Raw genomic sequence first — 23,600 nt, 5'->3', positions numbered from 1 at the left:
GAAACCTCTGTCCGGTGCTCACTGTACCAAGTGGCAACACATTTCACCCTTGTGCAGCAAAACAAATTCGTGCAGCACTCGCCTGCCCCACTGCTCACACTCGCTACAAGAGTGGCCACCAGGACTCCAATGCGTCTTTACACAGTGTGTGAGCACGCAGTGCACAGCGCACATGCATTGAGGCGTGAAAATAATCGCACTAGGCTAAAGTACTGTTGTTCACCTTACCCTCTTCTTTTCACTGCACTTATGTCATTGTCCCTTCCATATACTCTGTTTGCGCTGCTACGCAAGGTGCAATGCTGTTGTTTTGTCATGCTGTACAAGCAAGCCTAAAGCCATATAGCGTCAAGACATCACTCTGTGAAGTACCAATGGCTGTTGAAGTTTTGACTGCCACTTTGTACCTCCCGTTACAGAAAAATTTGTGCCTCGTAGTGTTTTACCTGCCCACTTTTAACAAAGTTATCGTCCATTAAGTATGTGTCCAAACATGTACTGTACATACACAGTGGTCTGTGGCTAGTGACTGTTCAAGAATAAATGTGGAGAATGTAAACTACACTTTTCCCGGACCAGGACATTGAAAGTGGCACAATCAAAAAGCAAAATCAGGCTTTGCCACTTGACGTGAGTAGCGGGTTGACATTACAACACAACTAGAAAGTGCCGCAAAGCGACACCACTTTTGCCCGACACAGTTTTCGGGCACCTTGATGCGTGTGCCTGGGTGAGAATCTAGCCACCCTCCATCGTATCGAGCGTCAATATGCTACGGACTTGCGCAAGAGTGAGGGAAAAGTGTGTCACCACTCTATGCACCCTTACAACTGTACATGGTCCTTCATCAATCTTCAAGCAGAAACAAAAAACCGGGCGAGTTGGATACTGTTCACAGTCATACTGTTTGAACTTCACAACAGTGCAGAAGGAGATGTCATTGAGCATACGCTGCTCTCAAATTATTATCCACCAGCAACATTCTCCGGTCGTGACAAGCTAATGATGAGGGCAAAGGCCATGCCTCTCCCACTAAAGCAGTAATAGAGGGGGGCAGGGCAAAAAAAAATTTAGCTACCTATGTAACGTTGCATCCTGCAACAGCAATCTTTTTCATTACATGTCGGCTACTGTAGCATGCCAGCAAACCTTTCTCAGTTCTGCCACAGCACACCAAGGATGCCATAAATCCGAACATTAGCAGTCCGTCCATGTGCAACTGTGTTATTCTAAATGCAAAGAGTGATACAGATCCTAACTAGGAGCTCGGCCGCCTCCTTTCCTTTGCACATTTATTTTTTCCTGTGCTAATTCCACCAACCGCCGGAAGAGGGAGATTTCAGTGGTAGGAACAGACGAGAGCATTTGGAACAAGCTCTGCAGCAGGAGGAAAAACATTTTGAAGCAGATTCCTTGTCTTGTAGTGCTGCGCTGGGGTGGCGCAGTGGTTAGGGCGCTCGACTACTGTGCCCAAGGACGCGGGATTGAATCCAAAACTCGGCCGCCGCTTTTCGATGCCGGCGAAAAGCTAGGCGTCCTTATGCTGTGCGGTGTAGTGCACGTTAAAGACATCAGGTGGTCAAAATTTCCGGAGTCCTCCACTACGTCGTCTCTCAAAGCCTGGGTCGCTTTGGGACGTTAAACTCCAATACCAAACCCAAACCTAACGTCTTGTAGTATGGGTCTGAAACTTCAAAATGACAAAATAAAAATGCAAATAAAGATTGTTTTTCGTAGGTAACGATGTGCTGCGCAAAGATATGAATGCTGCAGATTCTAGACCACATCTGCACGTTTATTACTATTTTTTTTAATGCACCAATATTTATTAGGTGAAAACCTTACTTGACTGTGTTTGCGAAAACATGTTTGCAAAACGTGGAAGCAAAATATGGAAGCCAACTATAGCATGTGATACGGCGTCACATTAAGACAACACTAGTAGTCATGCATCTGTATGTAATGGCAGATTGTATATATATGACATGCCATGCCTAGTCATGTCATGTGGGTCATTATAGTGCAGCCAGGAGTCATAGCCACTTGTCATCAGACTGGAGATCCAATGTGCATGACATGAAGTCCATGACTTGTGTAAGTAAAAGTCATGACCACGACTAGTGTCTTGTCATGACACTCAAAAGTGCTGAGTCCTGACACTCTAGGAGCTGCTAAAGAGAAGCTAAAGCACATGCTTTTGCATTTCTCCAATGCAGATCTTTACAGTGCTCTCAAAGCTTTTTTTTTAAATTTTTCTACAAAAAAGTTGCAGATAATAATGAGAAGCACTCCTTTCAGGTACTATTTTTCTCAGCATCAATTTGGTCTAGATTTAAAAATGAGCATGAGACTGCACATGCTGCTCAGTGATGATAGCACTTTCAAACACGCTTCAACTGAATGAACATAGGAAATGCCAGGATGAATAAGCAGACCACCACGAGTCGAATGGTCATCTAAGGATGAGTATAGCCACTTCACTTCGTTAGAGCTGCGATGCTGGAAAGACCGTGCCGTCCCCATTTCTCGGCACTGCACAAGACAACACGGCCGCACAGTCCAAGATGGCTGCACCCATCGGCCGTGTGCTTCCCATGCACCTGGCTGATTACTCTTCGACGTATTTGCGACGAAAGGACTTGGTTCGGATTTCCCTGCACTGTGACACAATTCAAGCTTATGTGATGGGAGACATGAGATCACATGTGCACACATCTCATTTTAGTTAGAACTCTCATTTTTACAAACCCACTTTCTATGCTAAAAGTTCGATTGGATGTGGTTTTGTCGTAGAAACAAACTGAAAGCTCAGATGCTGACCGCAATCTTACAACAAGAGTGACTGGGGTCCCTGAAATGAATATATTAGTGAGGATTGCATCCAAAACCTTCCTCATGGTCTTTCACTGAAATTATGGAGTATGTGATGATGTTCCGCGAGAGCTGAATAATCCTAGCAGCACCGAACCGTAACTCAACTTGAGCCTCTTATAGGAATTTTTTGTTTGCATGTGCATTCACTCTATTCATATGGGACAGTGCTGGCAGTAATGCCAAAGTGGGTATCTGAAGCATAAGCACACTGCATGCTAACAGCAAAGAGTTACAAAGCAAAATGTGAGGGGTTGGATTCTGTCAGTCATCTTTTTAGTCACACATTGGGTGAAGAAACCAGAGCCATGCCTGACCACGTAAGGCAGGAGGTTCAGTCCATTACGCGAGAGCCTCAGCCTGTCACATCTTCCTCGGTGCCAGGTTGTCAGGATAGTATTCTGGCACAACCTTAGTGGAATCTCATCAGTAGCTCCAAATTTGTAATCCACATTCTTCGCATTGCAGAAAATTTGATTAAATATAGACAATGGTTGTCAGGTGGCGAGTGAGAACTGCACGAAAATGAAGATTTTTTGCAGTTCAATCATGGTGAACAGCCCATCAACCGTGGGAATTATCACAGCAGAAGTGCTCCAAAATAGTTAAGGCACGTATATACAGTAAAAGCTCGTTAATTTGAACTTCACGGGACCGGGAAAAAAGTTCGATTTATCGAATGGCCTCGAAAAAACTGACCAGAATCATTTGTATTACGATAAATATAGATAAATGTACCGTATTTAGTCAACGAACTCGCTGGCATAATGAACCCACCCAGCCCCAATTTGTGCCTACGAATCTGGAAAAAAAAAAAAAAAAAAAGGCGTCAGTCATTAGCGTGTCCCTCCCTTTTGTTGCGCGCTGGTCCACAACACATTTCTTGGCAGTGCGCCAAGATGCTGCGCAGCAGAAGGGCACGTTTATATTTTGACTTTAGCTCCAGCAGAGTGGGGGGAAGCGAACATGGCAAAGTTCCAGCGCTTGTCCGGTTGTGCAAGCCTCCTTTTCAGTACATTCACTAGACTCCAATTATCGGAACAACAGCTGACTCACGCGCTTGCGTTGACGACTGATGGATGGAAGGATGAATGGCTATCGCAAGAAAAAAAAAAGTTAAAAAGTTTAACCTATAGTGTCCGTCTGAGATCATAGCCTTTTACGGACGTTGACTGGGACCGCGCCGACAGTACTTATCCCATTTCCAAATTAACAGGGTTTGAATTAACGAGTATTTAGTTGTGATTGATTGATTAAAACTTATTTTTCCACCGATTTAGGAGGCCCCCTACTCCCCGTTCCTGGCCCGCAGGACTGAGGAATGGGGGCTGGAACCTCCGCGACTAAGGACTGGCGAATATACATTGGTTAATTGCGGCCTCAGCCGCCAGGCGGACGGCTTTTTGCTGGCCAGCGGGGACGTCGCTTCGAAGCAAGGTTACCCAGGCTTCTCTACTTTTAATGTTGTCCCTAGCGCCCGGAGACTTAGGGCATTCCCAAAGTATATGGTCGAGGGTCCCCCTCGCTTCGCAGGCTTTACATTTATCATTTTTTTCTCATCTATCTCGGCGTGAAACAACCAGACAGGCTTCGGGAAATTTATGGCTTTTAATCGCCGCCAGGCTATGGCCTCTTTAGTATTTAAGCTAGGATCTGGTGGTGGCATCAGACGTCTCCCTAATCTATAATTTTCGATTATTTCTTTATAGGTTTGCAAACGTTCGTCCATCGCCTCGCAGTCGGGTGGCTCCGCGTTTGCCCGGAAGTAGAGATCTCGGGCGAAATCATGGGCCGCCTCGTTGCCGGGGACGGACGTGTGTGCTGGGACCCAAATTAGGGTGATTTTGCGATCGATTTTAGCTGCAGCTGTTAGAATTCAGGCGGCTTCTTGCGAGACCCTGCCTTTTCCGATATTTCAGAGAGCAGTTTTACTGTCGCTAAAAATCAATCTAGCCTTCGTTCCGACGCAAGCGAGCGCTATTGCGACCTCTTCAGCCGTGTCTATGTTTCTGCTTCAGATGGTGGCGGAGATGACTGGTGCGCTGCTACCATCAACTACCGCGGCGACTGCCGCCCCTGATCGGCCGCTTGCAGCGTCTACGTAGGCAACTTCTTTTACTCTGAATTCTTTTGCTCTTTTAACCAGTGCTTCTGCTCTCTTCTCCAGTCTCTCCTTGTGGTATTCTGGGTGCATGTCGCGGTGGAGAGGATGGACAATGATGTTCTCGCGACATTGTGGCGGTAGGGCAACCTTGTCGGCTGTGCCCCTATCTATTTTTTGACCCAACCATTCCAAGATCGTTCGACTCGTGCTCGACCTACTTAATCTCTCATGTTGGGCGATTCCCACTGCTTCAGCAAGTTCCGTCCAGCTATTATGCACTCCCATTCCTATCAGTTGTTCCGTAGAAAAGGAGACGGGTAGACCCAGCGCCCTCTTGATGAAACGCCTGATGAGTGCGTCTATCTTATCTTTAACATTGGTCCTGATGTTGAGGAACGGTGTAGCATAGCATATTCAGCTTATTATGTACGCCTGCATCAGTCTCAAGAGGCTTCTCTCTTTGAGGCCTCTGCCTTTGAATGCAATCCTCCTAAATATCCCTGTTACTTGCGTTACGTTGATAGCGAGTTTATTTATCGTTCCGTCGTTATACCCGTCCTCTTGAATAAAAAGCCTGAGGATTCTGATTTGCTGGACTTTTGGTTCGGTTTTGCCGTCGACCTTAATTTCTACATTAAAGGGCCACTGTCCAGGGAAGGCCCTTTTAAGAAAAGGAGCCCAGTGTTTCGATCAGGTACCGGAGATAGTCTGAGCAAAATTCTACAGTGACACGCGCGCCACAAAGCATCGAAAATACAATTCAAAGCTCCCTCATGCTCTCCTTTGAGAAGCCAGCTTCACCGCTTCCTGCGCTGGCCGCGACGGGCCCCGATAATGACGTACGTACCGGGAACGACGTCCATTGGTCTGTCTCGCTGACTGACGGGAGAAGGATGGGTGTCTACCGCTCGCAGCGCGCTTTTCCCTCGCCACGGCCAGACTGAATCCAGCGGCGCGCGCTCCCTCAACCGTTTTTTTTTTTTTTTTTTTTTGAGCTCGCGGAGAGCCCCACCCCACCTCCCGCCAAACGCGGAGAGGAAGGGGAACTTGTATTGCGGAGGCTAGACGACCTCGGGCAGGAGAGTGAAAAACCTTTGCAAGGGAACGGAAGGAGAGAGGCAGGATAGAATCGGGTGATTGCGGTGGCTGTAACTGCGTTATTAATTACTCTTTTCAAAAACATTTTGCGGCCTTGCGTTCCAGGGGCGAAGTCTCACAGTCACCGGGGAAGAAAATATTTTCGACCGGAGGGTGGACAGTGGGCCTTTAAAGTCGCCCTTGCCCCTCATTGATTTTGGGTTATATATGAAAAGTTCAGATTTTTGCGGAGAGCACGCAAGACCTCTTTCAGCCGCTTGGGACACAATGGTGTCCGCCGCCGCTTGTAGGCGTTCCTCTATGCTGCCGTCGCTGCTATTGTTCATCCAGAGATTAACGCCATTCGTGTAAATGCTGAACATTAGATCTTTTATGACTTTAAGAGCGGCGGGAAGACCTGTCATCACCACATTAAAGAGTAAAGGGGAGAGCACCGAGCCTTGCGGCGTTCCTTTACTTCCCAGGTGGACAGTGGGGGATTCTAGGTCCTGAAACTTTACTTTCAACGTCCTGTTTGTCAAGAAATCAATTACGTAATTACATGTCCTCTCGCCGACTCCTAATTCCTGCAGTCCCGTGAGAATTGCCTGGTGTTTTACATTGTCAAATGCTTTTTTTTAGATGTAGTGCTAGAATTACCTTCGCGTCTCTTGATTTCGAGTCAATTATGTCATGTTGTATTCGGAGCATTACGTCCTGTGTGCACAGGCCCGGTCGGAACCCGACCATCTCGTGCGGCCACAGGTCGTTTTTCCCCATGAAATTAGTTAGCCTTGTTTTGATTACGAGTTCCATAAGCTTTCCAATGCATGAGGTGAGAGAAATAGGTCTGAGGTTTTCCAATTTCGGTGGCTTGCCAGGTTTCGGAATTAGCACAACGTTTGCAGTTTTCCACTGCTGGGGAAGAAGACCGCTACTCCATACTTCTTGCATGTAGTTGGTGAGTGCTGTTATGGAAGCGTCGTCTAGGTTTCGTAGCATTTTGTTATTCCATCGGGGCCGGGAGCTGATCGAGTCTTTAAGCTCAGGATTTCGGCTCTAACTTCCGCTGCTGAGATGGGCGCATCGAGCACCTCGTTCGGAGGGCCCCATATTGCATAAGAGGGAGGGATGTTGTGTCGCCGACATATGTGTCTACAAGTTTAGTTATTAGTTCCGCGTCAGTTCCCCTCGAACGAGTGTCTTGCATTTGCTATTGTTGTGTTTGACTGTGTTTTCGAACTGTCGGGATCAAGAAGATATCGTAGCAGGCTCCACGTCTTTGAAAGGCTCATGTTGCCCTCCATTTCATCGCACCTGTTACACCAATTTTGCTCGTAGAGTTTATTTGCATATTTCTCAATTTCCTTATTGTGTATGGCTATTTTTCGCCTTAGGTTTTGGTTCCTTCTATGACACCAGAGGCGTCCTTCCCTACCTTTTTTTTGCTTCCCACGTGTGTAGGAGTTTCCTGTCGACTGTATTCGGTGCATCGTCCCCCTCTAGGGTAATAGTAGCGGATTTACCGTGGTGCATGAGGGTTTCCGCCCAATCGTCGATGTTTTGAATATTTTCGTCCATGTTTGCAGATTCCCTAATTTGTCTGAATTTCTCCCATTCGATTGCGCTGATGATCTTTTCTAGTCTTACTTTGACTCCCCGTTTAAGCGTTATTTCGAGGACGTAATGATCGCTTCCAAAGTTGAGCTCTGTGTTCTTCCACCTAAGCTCCTCTATGTTTTTGGTGAATGTCTTTCTGGGGTTGTGTCTTTGCTCACACTGTTTCCCACCCTGGTTGGGCAGCCAGAGTCTGTCTGCAGGATGAGGTTTAATTCGTGAATATCTTCCCATAACTGCCTGCCCTTCGGATCTTGTCTATTATATCCCTACTCTTGGTGGCAGGCGTTGAAGTCTCTTACAATTAGCAGAGGGTTGGCTCCGGCTGCCTTCATTGCTTTGCAAAATAATGTCTTGAACCTAACTTTGCGCTGCTGAGGAGAGCTATATATGTTTAGGACGAAATTCTGGGTTCCTTCTTCCTGCCCGTGACGATTTCAACGAAAACTGTCTCAATGTTGCGAGAACTAATTTCATGTTCGATCACTGCAACGTTCCATTTGACAAATGTAGTGACCCAGGATTTTTCTCCCCGGCCACTAGCAAATGCTTGATATCCTGAAAATTTAATCACTCCTTTGCCAGTTTCCTGTAGGAGTTACGGCTAGAGGTTTTTCAACTATTTGCTCGAGATGTTGTTGCATTAACGCTCGCTTGTGCGGGAATCCTTGGCAGTTCCACTGCCATACCGTCGAATTAATCTTTGGTTGCGTTTTGCCCATGTTAGAATTAGTCAAGTATCCCTTCTCTCACTGTTTGCCTTTCTGCCATAGCAGCAAGAGCCGCATTTGATTGTTTAGATTGTTCCTGAATTTGGTTTAGGGCGCCGCCGCCACCGCCACGCGGCCATGCACTGACCTTGCCGCGGCCACCGTCCCCTCCCTACAACGCCGCCGGCAGCAGTGCTGGTCATGGCGCCATTTAAGTTTTATGCACTCTCCTATGGTTTTACCGGGTTTCATCTTTTGTTCCCTTCTTGGACGTGCGCAGCCTCTAATTATGTCTTCCGATTGCGGAGGTGTTTCTTTACTTTATTTCTTTTCCACGTGATGTGCACCAAGCCGCCAAGACGCGGCGGCGCGTAGTTCGAATTATTCGTACCGGAACCGACTCGCGTTCGATTTAACGGGCTTTTTTTATACACAGATCTCTATGGAGCTTGGCCGGGCCAAGTAATTTAATTCGAATTATCCAAAAAATTCGAATTATCGAGGTTCAAATTAGCTAGCTTTCACTGTAGTCCGACGTGTTCTGCGCACGCGCAAGCATCACTTGTGGTCAGTCACGCTACGCCGGTTTCGCTATGCCAGATGAAATGTATACTCTTTATGCTGCGCGTCGTCGGCAGCTCTCTTCGGAGCATGAGCAGAAAGATCGCTGACCCGCGGGCCGTCTGCATCCCGTTCGCAGCCGCCACCGTTCACAGGTAAAGTGATCTTGGAGCCTCTTCCACAACTTATAGCATTCTTCAACTACAGATGAACACAAGAGACAAAAAAAAAGATCAAAAGTTACGGTGCGTGCAGCAAGTGGGAAGCTCGCTTCAGCCGGCAAGCATAGAAATGAAACCGAACACAGCAGCAGTGAACAGCTCACCTGTCAAGAAACCGCAGCTCCATCTTGTCAGTTCACACACGCTGTATTTGCGCTGCTGGGCACTGAAGTCGAGTCTCTTCGTGTCGTACACACAAAGCTATTGTTTAATGGCTTCGATGAAAATCTCCACCAAGTTGTCCAAAGCGAGTTCAACGTTTGTGTCACTCATGCCACTCACATTGTTTATGTGGCTGTCCGCCATCTCTGAGCGATGCATTGTGGGTCGACGCGAATGGAACAAGAGCCATCTCTACGTCGGGCCCGTCGGGGCACGCTGGCCGCCGCCGGTTACGTTGGGTGCTGGAGTGTTTTTGCCAACGTAACGCAGCGTGTGCGAGCGCGTGCGTTGCGTCGGACTATATTCACGCCTTTAGGACTTCTACGGCCTCATTCACAGGTTACCACGGCCGTGGCTGACCTTTCTTATAGGCAATGTCACCCAAAAAAAGGATAGCTTCATCACACCAACTACGAGCAGCTCATGACAAGAATGCATTTTTGATGCACGGGAAGAGCCATGCGTGCAGACAAAAGCAAAGGAAATGCACAGTTGTGCTCGAACAGTAGAACGCCTTCTAAAGAAAAGAAAAAAAAACAACCAGCACACCAATCGGAGTACAAGACGACACGCAGTTGGCTGGCACAGTGAAAGTAAGAAAATGAAACTGGAAATGCGTCACCTCTGATTCCCTGGAGCGCCGGTTGGACCATGGTAGCCAACCGCTCCCTCCACCCTTCAAACCGTGTCGAAGTGACCAATTGGTGGAGGGGCTGAACTTCCAGCTGACACTGCACCACAAAATGGCATAACTGCCAGTTTTGTGGTGGTAACGAGCTTGCCAAAGAGAGTTACATTCAAAGACATGCAAGCCTGAGGACGTCGACTGCACTTAATTATTATAAAATGAATGCACTGCTCATGTCTTTCAAGCAGGAAAGCAAAGGGCAGCGACTCAAAATGTGTGCCGCAACTTCACCGGACTGATTGTGCTCATGGAATTGCTTATAAGCTGTCCCGCGCGATTCCATGTGACGACGAGATTCTTATGCCCTTTACAAGTGGGCTTCAGCAAATATTAACATTTTGGGAGAGTGCCAACAACCAAGGTTACGTCTCCATGAATTGCCAGCGTTCAGTGTTGTGGTAAGTTTGCAGTAAGAGCTGCAGTAAATTTGTATTGAGGAGTTTGGTCATTTTTTTCAGTTTTTACCAGAATTGCATTTGGCACAAGGGTGGCATCAGTAATTCTGAGTCCTTCGCTGTTTTTGACAATTATTGGGCACCACTTTTCTAGTCTAAGTGCTCTCGCAAAACTTTTGATTTTTCAGGCCACATTCCTTATGTGTTTGTTAAAACAATAAACTGCCGATAACCTGATGACAGGGAAATCGAAATCTTTTCATATTTTTCAGAGGCTGTGTGGTCTCACAGTTTACGACGCAAGTGTTATCAGATAGTTCCATCTGCTAGCTTGCACCAGGAATGTTAATTCTAAGAGATGGAGTGAACTAGGTAACATTCAGTGCCAACTGACAATGCTGCATAGCTGCACTTAAAACCGGCAACCGAGCTCGTTCACAGACGCATGCTGCTTCACTGATTGCTTCATGCCATCAGAAAACTGTCATGCAGAATTCAGCAGCATGTTAATTACACAGCACGGTGATGCTGCACAAATAATACTTTCTTGTCCAAAGTTATCCCGTATAAATATCTTGGGATTCATTTCACATTAAATCTTTCGTGGTCGGTCTTCTCACATTTCAGCAGTCAGAAGCAAAGCATCAAGGACTTTAGGTTTCATACGCCGAAGCCTGAGAAACTCTCCAAGCTCCATTCACAAACTCGCCTATCTAACACACGTTCACCTACAGTTGATATTTGTCTCATCAGTATGGTCCCCCCATCAAAAATACCTCATAAAAATGCTTGAATCCATTCAAAACAGAGCTGCCCGGTACATCTGTGGTGTTTATAATCCCCTCGCCAGTATCTCCCAGCTTAAAAACCTTCAGAATATTCAGCTACTTGAAATTCGTCGTTCAGTTTCCCTTCTGTTTATTTTAAAAATATGTTTGCACCCGCCTTTCGTTTTTGGCTCTGGAATCACCTCCCCACTCTTCACAGTGCTTACGTAATCACCTTAGCTTCAACCGCATATATAGCAAAACTCGTTCATTTAATTCATCTGCTTTACCTACAGCGATTAGGCTCTGGAATAATCTTCCTAACAAAATAGTTTCTATATCTGACCCTGGAGAATTTAAAAAGCACTTGTGTATGCATTTACTATAGTATTGTTCAAAATATTGCATCAGTTTCAGTTGTTTCTAATGCTGTTTTTGGATGTACTACTGTTTCCTTTGTACTTTTTTATTTTTATTTTTTTCATGTTCGCGTTCCGTTCTTCGCATTTTCTGTGATAGTGTTCAGTTTCATTCCTACTCTGTTTTGGATCTACACTATGCTCCTTTTATATACTTACCGCGTCGATGTACCGTTATACTGGATTATTATTTCTGTATGTTCATTTTTTATATACCCCCCTCATGCAATGCTTTTCGAGGCCTGTGAGGCAAAAATAAATAAAGTGACCTCTAGCAGTTTCCTAGTACTTAACTGCCAATCTGTTCAGTGGCATCAGACACACTCAAACCACACCGACACAGATGAAGGCTACGGTTTTCAATCTGTGTGCAAGAGCGCTATACTCAATGGCACAGAATGCACTGCTCCAGCCTGACGAGTAGCACAAGCTCTCTTCGTTTTCAACCGAAAACTGCTTACATCTCAAGCCTTTCTATGCATGCTCTGGAAAGCTGCGCCGCATCACTATACCAGTGCACCTGACTTTGGCTGTTGCCCTCGCGTGCACTGCCAACTTCAAAAGTTTAAAGTATCGATGAACAGTCAAAAACTTTGCCAATAAATGAGTCGTATCAAGATGACTGAAATGACGCAGAGTAGCATGTCAGCGAATCCTAAACACCGACTAAAATCTCTGTATTTCATTAAAGAGTTCTCTCTCTGTCTCAAGCAAATGGCAGTGGCACTATGATTCCAAGCATGCTACTGCTGGCAGGGGCAGCTGATTGCTAAACATCAGACGCACCTCTGTTGACAGCAATGTTAGATACAGTAAAACCTCGTTACAAAACACTCAAGAAGCCCCAAAAGGATATCTCTCGAAACAAAAAATTCTTACCAACTTGTACGTGCGGCAGTTTAGGTTTCAACTAAATTCTGTTCTATACCAGTGTCCTGTTTTGTTGCAATATGTCAGGAACTGAGAAGGAGTGCCTCCTCCTAACTGGAAAGTCAAAATGTCCCTGTTGTTTGAGTCACACAGGAATGTGATGACAGTGGCTAAAACAATAAAAACATTTTGACCTCCCAGTCAAGAGGAGGCACTCCTCTGTTCCTGACGTATTGCAACAAAATAGGACAATGATATGGAACATAATTCAGATAAGAGAATCTAAACTGCCACACATACGAGTTCGTACAAGTCAGCTGCGTTGCATGAGTGTACCTGGGTTAACTGCGTCTCTTATAAATGGTGAATAGGTAAGTTACTTTAAGGACCTGCAAAAGTTGTCTTTAGTAACAGAGTGTCTCTTGTAACTATGTCTCTTGTATGCAATGTTGTTAACAATGCAAACATAGGAAAACCAACCAAACCATTTTCAAGTGTCTCTTGTAACTATGTCTCTTGTAACGAGATTTTACTACTATTAAAGGAACAATGAGGAAAGTCCATCCGATAAATGTTCTGATTGAGCAGTGATTCCTTGGCACTTTCAGTTTGTGCTGACGACCATCAAACAGCAAAACATGTATTTATTGAGAAACCTGATATAGAAGAAAAGCCTTCCCACCGACTGATTCAAGCTTTTGACGTCCTTTTCGAAAAGGACAGATTGCCACTGAATCGAAGGGAATTTCAGTGGAGCACAGACCCTGGGATCTATGCAAAAAAAATCAGTGCTTACGCATACGTTCTACTTCAAAAATTGGTCAGCGATCGACACAAGCCAACTTTTCCCTCAGTGTCACCTTAGTGTTGCATGAGAATGAACAATGCTTTACGCCGCACTTTTCTTTAATTTTCAGATAACTCGAAAATCTGCCTCTCAGCCAGATATTTCACACGCCCCGAATGCTTTCAATTTAATGAGGTCCCAATGTATCGCAATGGGAGCACTTTGTACTAGGCATTTTTAGCGTAGCTACCAGCTCATAGTCCTGCCATAGTAACTCAGTGATTACAGCACTCGGCCAGTACTGAGCTGGGAGACTCAGGCTCTATCCCAGCGGCAGTAGTCACACGCAAGGCACTCGTGTACTTTATGTGCAAGTTCCATGCCACTGATCGACGACTGTGTACCTGACAGTGGCCAACAGATTTTTTGGAGCCTCAAGGAGTAGAAAAAGCGTCTAGAAAACCAGGCAGTCCGAAAAAACAAATTCAGTACAAAAACAACCCTTCACAACCGAGCGATTTTAAAAACTGGTCAGCCTGTTTCTGTGTCAATCTCCTCATTCTCACAGCCGGTCTGCTCTCGGGCGCGGTGGCGACGGTAGGTAAAACAGCGCACCGGTTGGAGCAGTATGATGTTCAAACAATAAGAGGCACGGGACACTGGCAAACCAGTTCAGACGGAGCCTCGCTGCTCCCACGTGACTCTACATCACAGTGCCTTTTTTTTCCCTCTCCCCTATGTAAAATGGAAAAAGAAAAATATAAAGTGGCACACAAGAACGATGGAAGTTGTGTGTGCAGCTAGTGGTGTTTAAAAAAAAAACTGTGGGGGTTTAAGCACGTCTTGAACCTAGTGATAGAGCGAAAGCTGCGAGTGTTGGAGCAAATTTTTCTGCGGACACTTGGATTTAATGTGCCGCCATCACAACGTTCGAACGAACCTTCTGTCCTAGAGACTCTCTGTTGTCGTTCGCCTCTACCAACTACCGAGTTATCTGTCCTCCTCTTCCTCTTTTATTTCTTCTTTCTCTCCTTCTTCCTCTAGCTTTTCTTCTTCTTCTTAGTCTTCTTCGTCTTCCAAGGTGCCACGGCAACACGGTGCCATATCAACGGCTTGAAAACCTAGCGCAGTGTAGCTTTCGCTACGAAAGCAACACCATCTCATGAGCTCTCTCGGAGGTCATTTAGTAGGGACACCCAGTGTATTGCAAACTAAAGTAAAACCAGCATTTGTTGTCAGTAGACAGCAGGCACTTTTCAGGAAACAATACAGGCGTGCCATTTTTTTTCCCTCCATACTCGCACATCATCATCTGCAAGTGGACTCGTGTTGTTATCGCGACTCCGTTTGCAGTTGCTGTAGCGAGTTGCGTCGCTGGCTCTCTCGCTTGCAGCTAAATGCAACTTGTGACATAAGTCACGCGGCAGAAGCATGTTCGCGCTTACTGGCGCTTGTCCATGGAGCAGACCTCCATCGCCACCGCTCATCGGAAGGATGGAGTAGGGACTCATGGCAAAGGTCGCTTGATTTTGGGTAGTAATGGGTCCACTGACTCGCTACAGATAGCAGTACATGCTATCGAGAGTGTAGGGGTACGGCGGGTTGCTTGCAATGTGGGTGGGTTTAAGGATATAAATAACATAATGGCAGCAATGTTTGGCAATTTTTAATTGGTTTTGGCCAGAGATCAAGATACAAGGTCCAGAAAATCAAACTAGAAAAGTTTCAGATGCCCAAAATTTTGGCCGGTGCTATACAGAGCGCGTGATGGCGCCATTGCAGAGCCCGAATAACCAGGAAGGCCCAGAAAATCGGGCATCCCAAAAATCAGTTGGCGACCGGATATGCACACTCCATGTGCCACACTATCAAGAACCTACATATACAATGCCAAGCAATAAACCGACATTCAGAACATCCCCCTGCCGAGTGCATTCCTTATACATGGTGTCAGAAGTGGCCAGCTGGGCGGGGCATAGAAATGAATGGCCATGGACCTGCTGAAAGTCCCTGAATTGCTGCTCTCTGGTAATGTCTCTCAGTACTGGAAATGGTTTAAATGGAAACTGGAGCTGTTCATCTAAGCAACCACATTAAAGGAGCATCCAAGAAGAAGAGTGGTGAAAGATGCATTCCTGTTGAGTGTTGCTGGGGAGGAAGCTTTTGACGCCTTCAACTTGCTCTAAAGTTTGAGGCCGAGCGAGACTAGGAGGATTATGATACCCTTGTCACAAATTTCGAAGCCAACTATGCTGAGTTAAGGGGAGACGCGGGTCGAAAAACCGGCATTATTTCGAAATTTTTCGATTTTCTGTTTTTGCTTGCACTATCATCTTTGAACATCCTACTTTCATGCAGCGAAATATGAAAACTAAATTTGTACGAGAAATTAGTTAAAAACACGTCCAAATGACTCGCAGTGACCGAAAAAATCGTGAGTGCTGCCAAATTTTGGCCATCTTTGAGCTGCCGCCGCTCAGCGCATCGGCGCTTGCCGCCATTGCGGCTATTTGCAAAATGTGGCCAAAGCCTTCTTCTTTCGACTGGTACATCCATCAGTTTCGTATCTGCACGGGAAAATATAAAAAAAAATGCTTTTCCCGCGGTCTTCCGAGCGTGTTTTCCGTCACGTGACGCGAACTCGAGACCGCCATTGGCTGCCGCCGTGCAGTAGAGCCATCCCAGCAGTTTCGTATCCGCTCGCATCGCATCGCCTCTTAGGACTAGCCTGCGTTCGTTTTTTTTATCGGAAGTTTTCCGTAATGAACGACGAGAAGAAACGCAACTTTCGTCTCCGCAAGAACCGGACTGCGTGCCCGTACAGGGGGAAGCGCAAACAGAAGCGTAAGAGAGCCACGAACGCGGCGGACGCTGCAAGCCCCCTACACCAGCAGAACGGCAGCCCGTCTTGCAGCGCGGCGTCCGATTTCATAACTGACGCTTTCGTTTTCGTGAGCGCGTCGGAGAGGAAGTTGGCAGCGTTCCAGAATGGAGAGAGAGCCGGCAGCAGAAGCGGCGCAAGCGTCGTTATCTGCGAACTTGAAGAGCTGACCCGACTCGTGCGCGGTGCCTTGTGCGGAACGTGCGGGAAGTCCGAACTCGCGGTGGTAGAGGTCGTGAACAAGCGCAAGGGCCTCGCTTCTCTCCTGGAGCTCAGGTGTACGAATGGTGCATGCCCAGCAACAGTAGTTTCGGCTGTGTATACGTCGCAACGCACCGATGCCGACGGCCGTGAAGGCTGCGACGTGGAGCGGTCCAGTGGAAGCCCCCGCGATAGCTTCGCGATCAATGTGAAAGTGGTGCTTGGTGCGCGTTCGATTGGTGTTGGACACGACCAACTGACGAGGTTTTGTGGCATTCTTGGGTTAGCAAAGCCACTGTACCACAAGACATTCCACAACATTGCGAAGAAAGTGCATATTGCAGCCACCAAAGCAGCCTCTGACAACCTTGCAGAAGCGAGGCGAATTACTGCATTGCAAGCTGACCACACTGACGTTGCTGTAATGTTTGATGGGACCTGGCAGAAGCGCGGCCACAATGGTGTTGGCACTGCCATTTCTGTGGACACTGGCTTCTGCCTAGATTTTGAGGTGCCGACAAACTATTGTCAAGGTTGTAGCAGCCACAAAGTACTTGATGATGAAGAGGAGGAAGTATGGCGTGCATTCCATTCTCCTGTGTGTGAAAAAAATGTGGACTGCACGTCACATGCAATGGAAAGTGAAGCAGCGCTACGCATCTGGAGCAGGACGCAGTCGTACAACATGCAGTTTACAACATTCCTTAGTGACGGCGACAGCAAGGCATATGCTGCAGTCTGTGAAGCGCAGGTTTATGGGTCGAAGGAAGTTACCAAAGAAGACTGTACCAACCACGTTGCCAAAAGTCTTGGTACCGCCCTAAGAAAGCTGAAGACTCCGCTCCCACGTGGACAGAAGCTCACTGACAAGTAAATTCAAAAGCTACAAAACTATTATAAAATCGCAATAACAAGCAACCGGGGCAATGTAAGGGGCATGTTCTGTGCAATCTGGGCATCCTACTTCCATTCGTGCTCCACCAATGAAGCGAACAGCCACAAGTTTTGCCCTGATGGGAATGAGTCGTGGTGCAAGCAAAAGAGAGCCCAAGCTCTGGGAGAACCAGCTCCAAACCACACCCCCCTCCTGACCAAAGCGCAAGGAAAGGCAGTGCTGCCAATTTACAAACGTTTGACAGATGCCAAACTGCTTGCCCGCTGTTTGCAAGGGAAAACTCAGAATGTTGCTGAATCCCTGTACAGCAAGATTTGGATGTTGTGTCCAAAGACTCGGTTTGCCTCACGGACTGCAGTGGAGACTGCCACCGCCATTGCAGTGCTGTGGTTTAATAGGGGTCACTCCAGCTTTGAAAAAGTGCTGGAAGAACTGGGTGTCCTCCCTTCAAAGCAGCTGATCAGACTCAGCTTGGAAAGCGACCAAAAAAGGATCAAGAAGATGTCAACCAAGCTGACTGCTGAAGCGCAGTCTCATCGCCGCAACCAGGTGAAGCGAGCCCGTACGGAGGACTCAGTTCGCAAGAACCGTGAGGGCAAAACATATGCAGCAGGGGAATTCTAGTGTTTTAGTGCAGTAGTGAACACTTTGAGCTACATTTGCACCAAGTTTGAAGTGATATGAACGAGAACTTTGGCATTCACATGCAAATAAACTTTCAATTGCGTTTTTCTCAAATTGGTGTTTTTGCCCATTTTTGAAGTTTGTGCACACAATTTTTTCCTCTTGTAGTTCTTGGATCACAATGAAATTTTGCACAGATGTTCCTTGGAGTGTATAGAAAGCTGAAATCTTGTTTATATATCTAGTCTCATCATATATGTATTATAATTTCATAACGAAGTACTGACTAACAAAAGAAAATGACAACCTAATTTCAAAAAATTATTTTGTTAAAAAATATGCAGATAAAAATTATTTCACCTAGATTTCAACACTCTGTGGCTTGTAATGAACTACACAGGGTATTTTAAAATGCTCTGTCATAATAATTACTAACAAAAATTGTGTGCACAAGAAAGGTGATAATTATAAATTTCATAGAGCATATAAATTGAACTACTATAGCTATCAAAAAACTGATTACATATATAGAAACAGGAGCTCAATTTATACCAGCTGTGTGAATTTCAGCCTTCTAACTTCATTATTAAAAAAAAAGTTTTTTCGAGGAGCGTCTCCCCTTAAGGGGGGACATGGCTCTTAAAGATATTTTTCTTAATTTTCGACCAAACTTGATAAAACTAGGTAGTCTGATTCAGTTTCTTGCGCTGATTTCAAATACAGTCAAACCTCGTTATAATGAACACGGATACAGCGAATTATCGGATGTAACGAAGTAAAAGCAAAGTTTGATTGGCTGTGCTTTATTTCTATGGGAGTTCTATCTATAACGAAATGAAAAACTGAAAATTTGACACTAATTCGATTATAATGAAGCATATTTCGTATTCACACGACTCAAAATCTGCAAAGAAGCAAAAAAAATAAATTTTCAAAACGCTAAATTTCGGTTTTATCAATCGCCTCCACCTAAAATGTGTTTGAATCACCCGCGCTTTCGCACGCCACGCCATCTAGGGACCGCGAATGAATCTAGCATCAACGGCTGCCTGGCATGTGACCGGCACGTGATCGAACCACCGCCCGCGTGCCCCTGCCCCTTTTTGCCGACCCGCGCGTGTGCTCACTTTCCTCGAGGTCGTGCCGTCGTCTTGCAGCATGGCGGCACAGTCGATAATAAGAAATTGCTTTGTTGATGATGGCCTAGCCCCATCCACCAGCGAGACTGAGCCCAACGACGCCCACGATTCTGAAGGTGAAGCGGACAATTTCGACAAGACGACATGGCGTCAACTGGCGGTTCCGAATGTTACGTTCGAGGACTTTATTGCTGCCGATGACAACTTGGCTGTGGCGCCCGAATTGACCGACCAAGAAATTGTCGATCAGCTGCTTCCTACAGATGATGCTACGAGCAGCAATGAGAGTGAAGAAGAAGGCAAAGGGCGAGCTCTCAGTAGCACCGAGGCCGCCGATATGGCGAGGAAATTGAGAAGGTACCTTGAGAACCTACCTGTGGCCAAATCAGCTGACATTGGGAAAGCGCTGCACAGTGTCGATTTCGTTGAGAAATTTATTCTATCGAATAGTGTGAAGTGCCGCCAAATGAAGATTACGTCGTTTTTTAAATAAATCAGTTCTGCGTGGCCTAAATCCCGATTTGTGTGCTCATTTTTGCTTGGCAGTGCAAAATGAAAGGTAAGGTTTCGCGTGCTTATACCACGCTTTAAAGAAAAAAAATGCTTTTTTTTCAGCTCTGTGCTTTCCATTTTAGGGTAGCCTTTACTTGGGTTTATGAACAGAATTTTTTTTTTTGTAGGAATTTGTGTGCACTTTTACAACGAATATCGGATATAACGAACGAATTTCCGCGCAAAATGAGACTTCGCTATAATGAGGTTTGACTGTATGTAACTACTTTTCCAATTGGCCAATTACTTCAAAAGATAGATGAAATTAATTGTTCACAATTTGCAGAAACAATGAAAAAATAACCACACTAAATAAAAATTCATATTGACACTTTGCTAGGTACTATAAAGCATAATGTATACAATGTTAGCACTTTTTTGATAAAGGAAATATTAGCAATGTTATAGCATTTCGAAGTCCATTCAAATGTGGGTGCCCTACTGTCTGACCCAGAGCAAAATTTACAAATTTTTAAATTTAAAAATTTTTTAAACGTAAACTGCAAAATCTTCTCCTAACATTGTGTGCTTTGCACTTTTAGCTACATGCCACAACAAAAATTATGGTTCTACCTCCATTGAAGGCAGAGATATCGCTTCTGCAAATAAGCAAGAAGTCAAGAATCAGTGTTTTGAGAAAACGAGAAAAAAGAGATTGGCTCTCTTTTAATCAAAAATGTAGAGAAAATATTGCAATATTTTCCAATGTAAGTGACTAGAAGGCACCAGGGATGTAGTCAGACTGACTATGGCCACTCAAATGGTGTTTTTTGAAAGCGTGCTGCATGTCCGCAGTGGTCTTGCACTTGTTTGCAGATGCCACTGCTCGACGGTGGTCTGTCACCATCTGAGAGTAGGGTGGGTTGTGCCGTTGCAGTGATCTCTGGAAGAGGGTGAGAGCAGCCTCAACTTCCATTTCACCAGCCTTCTTGGTGGTGCTTTTCTGGCATGCATGGGTCTCCTTCCAAGCCTGCTATGCCGGGTCATCTTCGCTTGGGTCACGCTCGCAACCAGCGCAAAAATTACTCAGGACCACGTAATCGAGAACTAGTCCTGTAAACAGCTCGATGACCGTGTCGATGCCGATATGGGACGAGTGGCCGCGCGTCATCCAGGCACCGTCGTATGACACAGCAATGTTTCCGGGATTTGCAACCTGCAATTTATCATATAGATCCCGGACCGATTGCACGCACAGAGACGTTTACATCTCGGCAGCAAGAGCTGCCGCGGGCGCCAGCTTCTTTTTCACATACCTTTGCCAAGTTTTGTTGTGGAGGCCACGGTGCGAAATGTTCATGGTCGTAAAAACGTCATTGAGTGCCGTTTGTTGATTCCCGGTGGCTTGCATCGCGTGCGCAGCAAGGACGTTCACAACGAACGGGTTGCACTTCTCTTTTCCGTTCACACGGGGCGAGCTCCATGCCGACGCAACATCACTGCAGCAAGCACACTCGATAATAATCTATATGGCGAGGCCATATTCACGTTCACCTTTCCCTACCGTGACGCTACCGCCGCACACCTTGCACTTCACAAACGACATTGACGCGTTCATTGAGTCCAAACTGACGACAACGAAGCCTGTCTCGATGTCTGATGGCGCGGCCGCAACATAGTCAGTGCGAGTGAAAAAATCCATCTTTCGCTTGCTTGGTGGCCGGTATTGAAGAAAGAACTTGTAGCTTTTCTTGGGCTTCCATTTCTCTCTGCAACAACTCCGTATGCTGCAATATTTCGGTGTCGCGCCCAATGCCGCTGCTGTCCGGAATGCATTCACTCGTCGACGATCCGGTTAGGCCTAAGTCCACTTCGGTACTGTCCGCGGCTTCGGCATCACTTGCTGTTGGCGGCGGACTATTCTTGACGACGGTCGAAGGAACTGAGCGCTTCTTGAAGTTGTAGGCCGATAGTTTCTTCTTTTAGCCAAACTTGGTGACTTGTGGCGGCCGAAGGAACTGAGCGCTTCTTGAAGTTGTAGGCCGATAGTTTCTTCTTTTTGCCAAACTTGTGACTTGTGGCAAACTTCAGCGTTGCTTCCGACATCGTGCCGCACTCGTCACAACTCTACGACTGAACAAGGATAGACGCGTCGCCTGCGGAGGAGCAGACGACGGGAACTTTGCGCGGCCAATCACAGTGCGCTTTTCAATCACGTGTGCTAGCTCGACGAATAGAACCGCGCGTTTGGACTCTTTTTATGCTCGAATTTCAACGTCACCAGTAAGCCGGCAGAGGCACTTGTGGCGGGAAATGGGAAAAGAAAAGCCGCTCTTTCCAACGAGACCAAGATGGCTGAGATCGCGCGTGTAGAAAACGACCTAAGCGCCTCAGAAAAAAACGTTTCTTGGCGGATTTCAGCTGACAGTGATGCTATAAATTGATTCTGTGGCCCAAATACTGCACCGCGAGATATAAAACCTGGCGAATTAAAGGAATAATAGCTACAGATTCTGAAAATGTCAGTTTCAAAAAATAGATTTTTTTCGCGAATTTTCATCGTGTCCCCCGCAAAGAAGTCCATGAATATTACACAGTTCGTTTAAGAAACAGAAAGAGATGGAGAGTCGTATGAAAAATTCATCCGCGAGATCAAGAAATAAGCAACTCACTGTAACATAGAAAGACTGCACAAATGAATGACTTGAGATCAAACTGTCTTAAGGACAAATAATCCCAGGTTGCATGAAAATATGTAAAAGACTGATGCAGTAGCTTGATGACTGTGTACCTGACATGCCCAGTAGATGTGCCATGCTACTGCGAACCGATAAATATGATGCTGAGCAACAGACCATTGTTCTTGTCACGGACATCATGCTGTTGAGTGCCTGATACACTGTGCAGTGTTAGTGCACGTAAAAGAACCTCAGGTGGTCGAAATTATATGGACTACTCTACTACAGCAGGCGGACATTGATCGCTATAAAACAATGACAGCACCCCTCACCGCCTGAGCCATTTTGGTATGTTAGAACCCACAAATCAAACTAAATTATTTCATTCTTGCTGCATGTCACACGAGATTTCATTCGCGTAGGCCCTTACATGCACATGGTAAGCCAGGACTTCCAACTGCTTATCTTGCACAACAGTAACGTAATATACAAGAGAGGCAATAGACAAAATTGTTGCTGAAAGTACGCAGCTGCTATATACTAAGCTGTATTAAGGTAAAAGCAAGTCACTATGCTTAATTCTGCCTGCTACATAACACTGAAAGGAATACAACACCATTAAAGCAGTGAGGCAGCAATAAGAATGACGCAAAAAGCCCACACCTCCTCGGCAAGCCTGGATAAAGAACAGCTTCGGTTTCCCTTGGAGGGCAGGGCAGTTGTCGTTGTTGAACAGAGCGTAGACGTCATCAACTAGGTGCAGCTGCTCCCCATCACTGCCATCAATCAGGTCCCTCTTCCCATGCGACATGAGGATCACCACTAGGCAGTCTGCGCCACGCTGTTGCTCTGGCTGGGCTGCCCACGACAGCAGCGCTTTCATGTCCTGGGCCCCAACAGTAGGAAGCAGGGCATTAGTTCTTTCTTCCTTTCTTTGCTCCTTTCCATTACAGAAAGCCGCAGCGAAAGCTAAAGACTACAGAGCCTGACAAAGGCGTTCGCCCCGGATGACGCTCAGTGGGCAGTTTAAGGAACGAATTCAACATTTAAAAGAGCATTTCAAAACATTAACACAATGCGCAAATACAGAAATTTGATTAAATGAATCTGAGTCACTCCAAATAACTATGGATGGAAAAAAAAAAAATCCCAACGCCGAATTGCAAGAACTGAAGCCTTCAAAGCTTCGTACCCATACACCGGACTATGTTCTACAGTGAGCAATATGAGAGGGAAGGAACATGGAAGACCATGGCAAATGGCCTCGAACACGGCGGAAGCTCTCAGAACCAATGTAGGAAGGCATGCGTGACCACGTTTGCTGCTGGCGCTCCCACCATACTCTTCGTAACCATGTTACCGATGCATATATGCGACTTAGCCAGCTTTAGGAAAGCAATCAGTGACTCATTTCTTTCATTTTGGTCATTGTGACACGCAA

At 46.0% G+C, this 23,600-nt stretch overlaps 1 protein-coding gene and 1 pseudogene across 2 annotated transcripts in view; one reads left to right on the top strand and one right to left on the bottom strand.

The window, feature by feature from the left end:
- Positions 1-23,600, bottom strand: part of LOC146195365 (caspase-2-like) — a 42,042-nt gene that overhangs the window by 6,237 nt on the left and 12,205 nt on the right. For both annotated transcript variants that reach the window (XM_084597796.1, XM_084597797.1), the window contains exon 5: positions 22,823-23,045. In XM_084597796.1, coding sequence (XP_084453922.1) covers positions 22,823-23,045 — 223 coding nt within the window. The remainder of the gene's footprint in view (positions 1-22,822; positions 23,046-23,600) is intronic.
- Positions 16,012-17,850, top strand: LOC146195366 (uncharacterized; annotated as a pseudogene).

Source organism: Amblyomma maculatum, chromosome 3, assembly GCF_055883805.1.
Source record: "Amblyomma maculatum isolate TAMU_Amacu chromosome 3, ASM5588380v1, whole genome shotgun sequence".
NCBI lineage: Eukaryota > Metazoa > Arthropoda > Arachnida > Ixodida > Ixodidae > Amblyomma > Amblyomma maculatum.
Note: the sequence above shows the minus strand (reverse complement) of the source record. Positions and strands in the feature narration are given on the sequence as shown.